The sequence below is a fragment of the Cebidichthys violaceus genome, unplaced genomic scaffold (assembly GCF_023349555.1).
Source record: "Cebidichthys violaceus isolate CVI_PGR_0920_01 unplaced genomic scaffold, fCebVio1.0.p SCAF_70, whole genome shotgun sequence".
Taxonomy (NCBI): domain Eukaryota; kingdom Metazoa; phylum Chordata; class Actinopteri; order Perciformes; family Stichaeidae; genus Cebidichthys; species Cebidichthys violaceus.
In genome coordinates, this window is record NW_027176928.1 from 1099924 (window position 1) to 1111161 (window position 11238).

At 44.2% G+C, this 11238-nt stretch overlaps 1 protein-coding gene across 6 annotated transcripts in view; it reads left to right on the forward strand.

Moving 5' to 3' along the window:
- gtf2ird1 (GTF2I repeat domain containing 1) overlaps positions 1-11238 on the forward strand; it is a 32156-nt gene that overhangs the window by 13117 nt on the left and 7801 nt on the right. For 5 of the 6 annotated variants that reach the window (XM_068736570.1, XM_068736572.1, XM_068736573.1 and 2 more), the window contains 10 exons: positions 2206-2301; positions 3189-3272; positions 3870-4053; positions 5769-5794; positions 6776-6902; positions 8301-8344; positions 8595-8675; positions 9197-9340; positions 10689-10745; positions 11094-11174. In XM_068736570.1, coding sequence (XP_068592671.1) covers positions 2206-2301; positions 3189-3272; positions 3870-4053; positions 5769-5794; positions 6776-6902; positions 8301-8344; positions 8595-8675; positions 9197-9340; positions 10689-10745; positions 11094-11174 — 924 coding nt within the window. The remainder of the gene's footprint in view (positions 1-2205; positions 2302-3188; positions 3273-3869; positions 4054-5768; positions 5795-6775; positions 6903-8300; positions 8345-8594; positions 8676-9196; positions 9341-10688; positions 10746-11093; positions 11175-11238) is intronic. The other variant, XM_068736575.1, reaches the window with a different exon arrangement.

Consider the following 11238-nt stretch of genomic DNA (forward strand, 5'->3'; position numbering starts at 1 on the left):
TTCAGGGGTGGGGGGGGGGGGGGGTTTCCACAATCACAGCATTAACAGTGAGTACTGTGTGCATTTAAAAAAAAAAAAAAAAAGATTCCTTTTGTGAGGAGAGGTAAAATTCAAGATTGAGATAACATTCACAATTATGATCATAATGATAATGAGACGTAAAATCTCTATGTGACAAAAAATGTATTTCCGACTAAGTGCTTCGCCCTGCGCCTCCGGTGTGCCCTAGAAAAGTGGTAGATTTGCATTTTTTCTTTGAAGTCTGATTATTATACGGCTCATTATTTCACTCAAAGCAGTGCTTTACTTTTATAGCACATTTCCTTGTTCTACACATATCTCTGGAAGACTCATTTACCTCTCTGCAACCAGTAGTCAGGTGGGCTTACTCACCGTCCATCCATCCATCTATCTACCCATCCATCCATCCATCCATCCATCTATCTATCTACCCATCCATCCATCCATCCATCCATCTATCTATCTACCCATCCATCCATCCATCCATCTATCTATCTACCCGTCCATCCATCCATCTATCTATCTACCCATACATTTACCCATCCATCCATCCATCCATCCATCCATCCATCTATCTATCTACCCATCCATCCATCCATCTATCTATCTACCCATCCATCCATCCATCCATCTATCTATCTACCCATACATTTACCCATCCATCCATCCATCCATCCATCTATCTATCTACCCATCCATCCATCCATCCATCTATCTATCTACCCATACATTTACCCATCCATCCATCCATCCATCCATCTATCTATCTACCCATCCATCCATCCATCTATCTATCTACCCATCCATCCATCCATCCATCTATCTATCTACCCATACATTTACCCATCCATCCATCCATCCATCCATCCATCTATCTATCTACCCATACATTTACCCATCCATCCATCCATCCATCCATCTATCTATCTACCCATCCATCCATCCATCTATCTATCTACCCATCCATCCATCCATCTATCTATCTACCCATCCATCCATCCATCCATCCATCTATCTATCTACCCATACATTTACCCATCTACCCATCCATCCATCCATCTGGTGGAATGAACTCCCCACTGACGTCAGGACAGCGGAGTCGCTGCCCATCTTTCATCAGGCTGAAGACCCACCTCTTCAGGAAGTGCTACCCTGAGCCTTCCACTCAGCGCTTATTGTATTCATACTAGCTTGTTGCACTTATTGTATTTGTGTTACTTTTTTGCACTTACTGCTTTTCTTTGTTTCTGCACTGTACTTTGGCTCTGAGTTATGCTCTGCTTCATGCTCTTAGATGCTTGTTTAAAAAAGGAAATGTACTTATGACTTCTGGTGACTAGTAGTTCTTTTGATTACCCGTGTTGGATGCACTTATTGTAAGTCGCTTTGGATAAAAGCATCTGCTAAATGACTGTAAGACTGTTGGGGGTCACCGTGGCTAAGTGGAGAGCAGGGCCGCCTTTCAATCAGAGGGTCGGCGGTTCGATCTCCTGCTCCACTAGTCTCATGTCAATGTGTCCTTGAGCAAGACACTTAACCCCAAAATACGCAGCTACACCCCATAGCTGCGTCTACGGTGTGTAGATAGATACTGAATTGTAAGTCGCTTTGGATAACAGCGTCTGCAAAATGAATGAACTCATCTACTCATCCATCCATCTACCCACCTATCTATCTACACATCTACTCATCCATCCATCCACCTATCTACCTATCTATCTATCTATCCATCCATCCATCTACCCATTTACTCATCCATCCATCTACCCATTTACTCATCCATCCATCTACCCATCGATCTACTCATCCCTCCATCTACCCATCTATCTACCCATCTATCTATCTATTCATCCATCAATCCATTCATTCAATCCATCCATTCTCATCCTTTTATCCGGGGCCAGGTCTGGGGAGCATTAGGTTTAGTGTATTCCAGATGTTCCTCTCCATCGTAATGTTTTCCAGCTCTTCCTGATGAGCTCGAGAAGAAGTCATAGCTCTAAAATGTAGAAAAACTCTGCAAGCAAGACCAACACATGGAACTGTAATTCTCTATTCTGGTACTTTTTCATTGTGTCATTTAATTAGATCATTTAGTCAAGTATGTGGATGCTAAGTGAACATCTCTGGCTGAAGAGAAAGCGAATTGAACTGAGTGTATTTAAATGTGTCTTGCATTTTCAGATGAGACAACAAGGCCACCTGGTGAGCAGGGTCAGAGCCCTCCTGGCATCCACATCTCTAAGAGGCTACTCTTCTCCATAGTGCATGAAAAATCAGGTAAGGTTGGACCAGGAAGATGTACTGGACAACACAGGTTTATTAGAGACAGACTGAGAAAGTTCACCTCGACCACATCTTTGGATGTATAACTAAGTCAGATACATTGACTTGAACTGCATAAACCTTAATGTTCTCATCGCATTTCCATCCCATTATCTAAAATACGTCCACAGCAGTGCATTCCTTTACTCCTGTGTAGAGCATTATATCATTTGATATTAGCTTAGCACAAACATATTAGTAGCGGCTGTTAAGTAACAGGAAATTGCTGCGCATCAAAGGCGTTTGAGGTAGTTCATAAACATGTCGCACCAACATGGAGAATTGAGAGATTTTGTTTATTTTTGCTCGGTTAAGTTCAGCTCAAACCTTTTTTGAAAGTCAAAGGCTGTGATCACAATTCTTCATCACCAAAATTTAAAGGAATCTTTATCAGAAAACGATGCAAGATGTATTTTTTTTTTGCTCTCAAATATCAATAGCAGGATCAGCCTCAACAATAAATATGATACGTCGTCACAAATGAATATTCTAAATAAGGGTAGACGTTCAAATCCGCCATCCCGGAGGAGGTTTTTGTACATTTAGTTCTCCTTTGCCCTGCTTTGGATTTGCAGGCTCCTGCTGTAGCCAAGCATTGTTTACTGAACAAAGGCTAAACTATACTAAACCTGGACCATTAAGGGCTAAGCAACTACAATGTCAAGAGTAATCCCGTAAGAAGATTGCACTTATTTCCCAAGTTGACATGGAGTAGATGGGGAAGATTAGCTTCAGCTCTTTGGCATTCACTGGTGGAAATAAAGTCCGTTTTGAATGTTAAAGCTCCACTAAACGCTGAGTGTAAAAAAAAAAAAAACATTGACAGGAAGTGTTTCTTACAGAAAAATGGGACTCTTTCATTCGGGAAACTGAAGACATCAACACGTTGAGAGAATGCGTCCAGATCTTGTTCAACAGCAGATACGGTGAGCGTCTCTCTCTCTCTCTCTCTCTCTCTCTCTCTCTCTCTCTCTCTCTTTGCATTGACGTCTTCTGGTTTTTTTTGGGGGGTACCCCTGCCTCCCGGTGCACACCCGTGCGTATATATCTACGGATGTTGATGGATTGGGGTCAGTGCTTCGGTTTGATCGTCTTCTCCTCAGTGATTCACAAGGAAAAAAATCTCTTAAATATTTGCATCCTTTTGCCACTTATTTGAAATGATTCAAAAGACGCTTGCCAGCGAGCCGACCTCCGTGTGCTTACTCAGCGGCTGCCGTGTGTCTCTACAAATTAAGCAAACATTTGGGCTCATGGGATCCGTTTTCCAGATTTTTTTTTTTTTTTTTTTCCTATCCAAGCCCACAGCAGCGATTATCATTCCCTTAAAGTTTAATTCCTCATTTAGCTGGAATTATCTTCCCTTCTGTAAACCTTTACATGGGCTGTGCATCCCACTGGAGGCTGCTTTTCCTTCATGCAAATGAACGTTTGATGAGTTACAAATGCATAAAGACGAAAAACTATTACTTTGTAGTGAAAGTGAACGTCTAAGTGACGTTCTCGTTGTTTTCTGCCTCCAGCCGAGGCCCTGGGTCTAGATCACATGGTGCCTGTCCCCTACCGCAAAATCGCCTGCGACCCAGGAGCCGTGGAGATCATCGGCATCCCGGACCAGATCCCCTTCAAGAGGCCCTGCACCTACGGAGTTCCCAAGCTCAAGCGCATCCTGGACGAGCGCCACGGGATCCGCTTCATCGTCAAACGGTAACCGATGCTTTTAATATCAGAAGCACTATTTTTTTTTTAGTTATAGCATGATGTACTTTTTTTTTGTGATCTTTGGGGTTAAATCAAAGGATTAAGCGATTTTTAGTTCACCCGCTTCATTGTCGTCCACAAACGGTTTTTGGAATCGCCTCTGAAACTTTTATTTTGAAGGATTTTTGTAATAAGCAGCCCTCAAAGCGAGCCAGCCTGTACCATCTGCACGCTGCGTCCCGCTGACTGGTAAAGCATTTCCATTCATGTTCCAAATGACTCCCAAACGCCCCCCCCCCCCCCCCCCCCGTCCGTCCGTCCGTCCGTCCGTCCTTCTCCAGCATATTGCGCCGCTCTTCCATCCGTTTGCTTGAGCTGATTTAAATGAGCCACCATGCCTTGTTTGAGATAACGCATCTCTTACCCAGCAGCTCATTAGCGCTAATAGAATTAGGGAAAGATTGAAAATGTGATTTATTTCACAGTTGCGTCACATTCCCATTGTCATTGGGAGATGTTCCAGACGCACTCCCACCATGTCCTGTTTTTTTTTTTTTTTTTTTTTTGGAGGCAAAGTTCTTTGTTGACAGACTTTGTTCAATTAAAAGCAACTGATCGTTAATTATAACGGTTGGCGGCTTTAACCGGAACCTCATTTAAAGCCGCAGCCTCGCTGTTAATTATGTCCAGATGATATCACCAAGTAATAACGGGCAAGTTTTAAATCCGCGTTATGAGCGGTTCACTTTTCAAAATTAAAGGGAGATAGATCAACGCTCGCTGGATTGTTTTTTTTTTTTTGAAAAACCAATCACGGTCCGAAGTGAATCATCTTTACGGCTAATGGACGGATTAAATGCGGCGCGGACGTTCATGGTCGCCAACCGACAGATCTGTGTGACTTTAGTCGTCGTCTGACTTTGTGACGGCAACTTCAGAATCTCCACTTCTCCGACTCTTTGTGTCATGAACAGAACAGGCCCCAGGTTGGAGTTAAATGAAACCACTAACATGCTTTCAAGGGAACAGTCCTGAAGGAAATCGTTCTTGTTGTCAACAAATTCCTTAAAAAAAACAAAAACACGTCAATATTTTGCCGTACTCAAGCAGCCGCACTAATACGAGGATCACTAATTTCCCAAAGCAGCTGTTTTCCACTCAGAGAAGAGTAAACAGTAGATCTGCGCGGGACTATTTCCAGCGGCGCATTAATCCGTGTCTCTAGTGCCAACCCCTCAGAACCAGACTCCAGATGTTTTACCCCAACCAGAGGGACAGAAATGCTAACAGCTGTGCTGCTTCTCAATGTGTTTTATGAGCTTCGGCTGCACACTCTCAGTCCTGACCCCGATATAACACAAGGACGTCTGGCTTTAATAAGTCGGCTGGTTAATAAACTACTCTACTCGTTTGACGAGGCCCGATCTTATGAATGCAAATAAACAGAATTTAAAGAAACAGTAGCGCGTGGAGATGAGTTAGGGTGGCAGCAGGGCGAGCCAGAGGCACACGGTTATTTTTAGTCCGGTGATAACAGAGAAACGACTCATTTACGCGGTTGTTTGACTGGGACTGATTGTCTGAAGAGCGGTTAAAAAGCTATTACCGACGTCTTCCTCCACATGTACGGTGATTTGCATCATGAGTCTTTGCCCCGACAGCTGAAGCGCTCTTTGAACTCGGTGACTAATGGCCTGTTTCCTTCCTTCTTTGTGTTCCAGAATGTTTGATGAAAGGATTTTCACTGGTAAGATTAATCTATTTTTATTTCAGCACCATTTTCTCACGCATATGAGCTGTGATTTGGCTTCACTGATGAAACGCTGCTGGTCTGTCTGGTCTTTCTTCCATTGTATCTTCGCTAGAGATGTTCTGATTGCGCTTTATCCCTCCTGATATTGATTACCATGCCTGAATTTGCATATCCGCAGATACAGAGTACCGATACCAGTGCGTTAAAATAAAAAAAAGTTCATATTTTATCTTATATTGCTGTAAAAACATCTCCTTCAAACAACTTGATTTATTCAAACTTTACATTCAAACACATTACGATAATTTAACCCTTACCCGATACTCATTTTTACTGAATGGAGCTTGAACGCATCATAAAACAACCTCTGTTAGCGTTAGCCGTTAGCTCCGTCATTAACCCGAGCAGGACTGTGCCGCTAATCGGCTGCTTAGCGGCTAACAGCTAACAGCTAGCTCGGATATTTAGAGTTCCTGTGTAGCTTAAATAAGATGATGAATTGTATGATATTATAATATCTGGTAGACTTGTGTACTTGCTGATGTACAATCCATCATTTTAGGTTGTATCCAAGACATTTGTGATACTGGCGTCGGCATCAGAACTAGTCTAAATCTCCACAGGCTACACTCATCATAAAGTAGCACACTGGTGTCCATATTGAAGGCAAATTCCCAGTTCATTATGTTCACCTAGCTGAAAATAATGCCGTCTTATGAGACAACGTCAGAGCTAATTTAAATGAATAAATCATCCACCTGCGGGTAAAATGTCATTGTTTCATGTTTGCTTTGTGAGCTCAGCATTCGGCCGCGCAATATTTGAGAATCTTGACAGTTAATTACTGTAGCTGTGGCGACCAGAGAGAGTGTTTCTTCATATATTTACAGCCCACAGATGTTGCTCGCTGACGGGACGTTTGTTTATCTCCTTGTTGTCTGTTGTTTTTTTTTTTTTTTTTTTTTTTGACGAAAGCCGCTGGCAAGATCGCGAGGGAGGACGGCAAGCACGACCTGGGCTCCGTGCCCGAAGACGGCTTCCTCGACAATCTGAGCATCCCGCCCACCGCAGCCGAGCCGGCCAGCAATCCTCACAGCAGCAGGTCAGAGCCACGCCCACACACACACACACACACACACACACACACACACACACACACGTTTAGGTTTTAACCCGGAGACACGAGAGGCGCCAGGGCCAAACTCTATCGCATTTAGACTTAGTGTGGACTGAATGAAGCTGTTTATATTTATATATATATATATATATATGTATTTATATTTTACATTCCTACTGTGATGTGCTTAGTTTTAGCGACAGTCCTTAATTCACATTTTGATAAATATGATTAAATGCATGACTCTACTGACACATATTTTTTAAAAATCACTGCAGGTTACCTCAAATCTCAGAATAACTGCCGGCGTCATATAGCCTGTTAGTTAAAGGAATACTACCACCTACAAAATGACAGTTTATATTTCAATTACTCTCCCTGAGTTACCTCGAAGAAGACTCAAATCAACAAACAGAGTCTAAGTCCAAGTCTCATTCATCTCTTTATTTATGCTCCTTACTTCCCAAACAGCTGCATCTGAATGCTAAAACTTCACTATTTAAAACCCCTTGTTCACCGGTGAAGGAGAGCGCGACGAATGAACAGGAAAGTGACCATATTAGGACTGAGGAGGAGTGACGCAGAGATGCCGTATACGTCTCTGGTAGCGACCTGTCAATCACAATTATGGTCTGTTTGACTCTAAATGGAGCATAATGTACTAAATGAACATCATGCTGTATTGAAGAAGACTTGAAACTAGAGATTGAGACCATAAACTCATGTTTACAATGTTTACTGAGGGAATAAATCAAGAGAGAAGTAGAGTCATTTTAGACTAGACTTCTATACAACCAGAGGAGTCGCCCCCTGATGGACACTAGAGAGAATGCAGCTTTAAGTCACTTCACTTTGGCTGCTTGTCTCGGACACAAGCGGCCAAAATGAATCACCCTTACTTCGTAGAGCTCAGATATCTGGAAGGATATCGGAGTACAGAGGTGGTTCAGCATCAGATCCCTTTTTAGAGGTTTGTCCAGCTAGTAAGAAGCCCCCGGGGTAGACCCAGAACACGCTGGAGGGATCATAACTCTCCTCTGGTTCTGGGAACGCCTCGGGGTTCACCTGGAAGAAGAGCCGGGATACGTTGCTGGGTAAGAGAGACGTGTGCAGACTCCTTCACCGCGGAGGCACGAGAGAAAAGTTTTCTTTAAGAACTCAAGGTAACACAGGGCGACGCACAAATTGGTCAATTTAGGGGTGAAGTATTCCTTTAAGCCAAATCCGCAATCTCATTCAACCTAAGTGTCTTCGTACAGTTAGTAGCCGCTGTTGAGCCCTCGAGCAGTTCTTGTGTCCCACCACCTAAGTGCTTATGTATTTTTAATGACCCGGTTTTTGTAATTTGGTAGTCACCTGAGTGTGTTTTATTTAATCTCACAGATCAGCAAGTGCATGCGTGAGTCCCTTGGCTGACTGTGAAGCAGGTATGTGCAAATAAAAGCATTTCTGCCTTATTCCAACTTTTTGTTCATATTTTATATTTTTTACAGTCTGATGTAACAAAAAGATTCAAGTTTAAAAAAAAAAAAAAAAAAAAAAAAAAAGCAATTGTCAGTCGTCCTTGGGATGCAGTCCAGTCGGTTCAAACGCACTCCGTCGCCGACTCTAAATCAGTTTAACGCCGCTGTAAAGTAACTCGGCCACGCGCTGACGGGAAGTGTTCGATCCCCGCAGGGCCTTCGGGAGATTGCATTCCTTTGAAGAGGATTAAAACGGAGCCTCCGGATGGAGACATCATTCAAGTCACCGTGCCAGGTAAGGGTGCAGAACTCTGAAAGAAAAAAAGAATAAAGGAGTCCGTTTGTTCGTCCGAGATTAACGATAAGTCCAGCTCTCTGTAATATCCCGAAAAATAATATAGTGGAAACACGAGCAGATCCAGAGGACTTCTTGACTCTTTTAAAGCTTCAGGTTACAGGTCGTTGGAGCGCAATAGTATCCCACAAAGCAATGAGTCAACATATAGGCACCATAGAGCGCACTTTACTGGCAATTTAGCGTCATCAATTAACCTGAGCATTGCACGTCTTTGGACTGCGAGAGAGGAAGCCGGAGACCCCGGAGAAAACTCACGCTACAAACTCCACGCTGAGGTTTAGCCCCTCTTGCTGTGAAGGGTAGCCACCGCACCACCGGTGCAGTCCCCACTTCAGACTTCTCGGCGCGTCTGAAACGTACTGCTGTTTATTCACACAAAACGGTAAAAAAGAAAGCCAGCTGTAGAGGGAACATCTAAATGTATTGAAGAGTGTGAATGTCGCTGCTTGTGTCATCAGAGGCCGGTACGGGAGGGGAGGAGCCCAGCGAGCCGGCGGCCGAGCCGGTCGCGGCTGCAGCGTGTCCTCCCACGGCCTCGCCCGCTGCTCCCTCTGCTCCTTCTGCTCCTTCTGCTCCCGTTCACCAAATGGAAAACCACGCAGGTGAGCTCAGCCCCCCCACCCCCATTTCACCCACCTCCCTTTCTCACCGCAGCCCCCTTGGAACGCCAGCTCCACCCACAGCCTCCGCCACTCCCCCTGCACTCTCTGGCTGTGTTTGTAGGGAGCTAAACTAAAGCTGCCACACGTATGAAAACACTTTTCTCAGATTACCTTTTAGTTTGTCCTTCCACTCTCCCACTTCCCCCACGACCAGAACCTCCCCAAGACACTCGTAGCTCCTCAAGACCCCCCCCCCCCCCCCCACGCACTCCCTAAACTCCAGCCCACCGTAGCTCCTCTCTTCTCCCCCAGTCTGACCAACACTAGCGCTCCTAGAATGATTAGAGACGTATTAGAGAGACAAAGCTGCTCCTCAGACATCCTTTCAACGCTCCCAAAATCCTCCCGTTCTCTAACATTGGACCCGCTCCCCCTTTGCCACTAAAGTGACGACCTCTGAGTAGACTCCTCCCTCTTTCTAAACGGCACCCGCCTCGCTTATTACAAGCGGTAATAAACAGCACCTTTTTTTGCAGACACATGTTCCTCCCTATCGCTCCTGGTATCTAACCTTCGGTTTAATTTGTCTGAACACAAACAAACGACATGCAATTCACCGGCAGAGCTCCCTGTGACCCGACCCTTTGTTGAGCTTGTCTGGTGCAGAAGGTGCTTTCAGTAAAGAGCGTGAAGAGTCTACTCAAAGTGACGGTGCGTTCAGGAGCCCTTTTGTTTTGTTTTCGTTGATTTGATTGTGCTTTGTTTAAGTTTTCCTTTCTTTCACAAATGACCACTAAAGGAAAGAACATGAAGGTAAGTGCAGCAAATGTCAACACGTAGAGTTATGCCGTCGCTATTTTGCATTATATACGTAGTAAAGTAAGACTTTATAGATGTAGATGACGCTAAAGCACACCTGAATAACAGAATAAATGGACTCTTTTTGTTTAGTTTTGCTTCTTGCATTAAACTTAAAAGTTGAGCCCCAATTAGACGGCGAGTTCCTGTTTACCCCGCTGGGTGTGGCTAAATGAGAAACCAACGTGTTAGTGCCAAAGTGGCCACTTGAGGCTCCAAAAAAGCGAGTCTCTCTCCATAGACCTCTGTGTTACCGAAAAACCGATCAATCCAAGTTGTAACCCTGCTCCGCTTATTTTGTCCAGCCCTGTGTACACAAGTAGACCTGAGCTGTAAATAAACGTTTTTTTTACAAATGTAATAATTAACTGCAGGAAACGCCAATGAAACAGGTGACCAGGAAACCATCAACACATTTGTTTTCCTGAATGATATTTGAATATTCTGCGTTGTATGATTGTGTGGTTTTTTTGTCTCTTTCTTCCTGCAGCTGAAGCTCTGTCGCCCAGCGCCACCGCGTCCCAGAGCGTCAGAAGATCCTCTGAAGGTACCGACTCGATATTTACAAAATATCATGTTGTTGGAGAGGCAGAGCGGAATAACATGAAGCCTCTGCAGACTATAGAGACTCCACCGACAGCCCTAAATTACAGGAAAACACCCTGTACTCCATTATTTCTACACTCTTTCTTGGACTTAATTATGACAAAAGTTCAGGTGCAGCTCAGCTCATTTGTGCTCACATCCACCTGTAAACATATTTTCAACTTGTTTGTTGCCAGCTCAGCGCAGCGCCGGAGGACTTCATCAAAATAAAGATGGCGATGGGGAGAAGTAAGCGACGTGATAAGTCTCTCCTAATGTGTCTTTTTTTCTGTACGTTTGACTCCTTTAGCGGGGAGTCTGGTGGAGGACATTGGTGAAATGATTCTTCAGCTGCGGAGACAAGTGGAGAGCCTCTTCAGCATTAAGTACGGTAAGCCGCCTGTAGCCGCTCAGGACGCTCAGCGCCTCCACCAGCGCACAGCAAGTGACCCGTC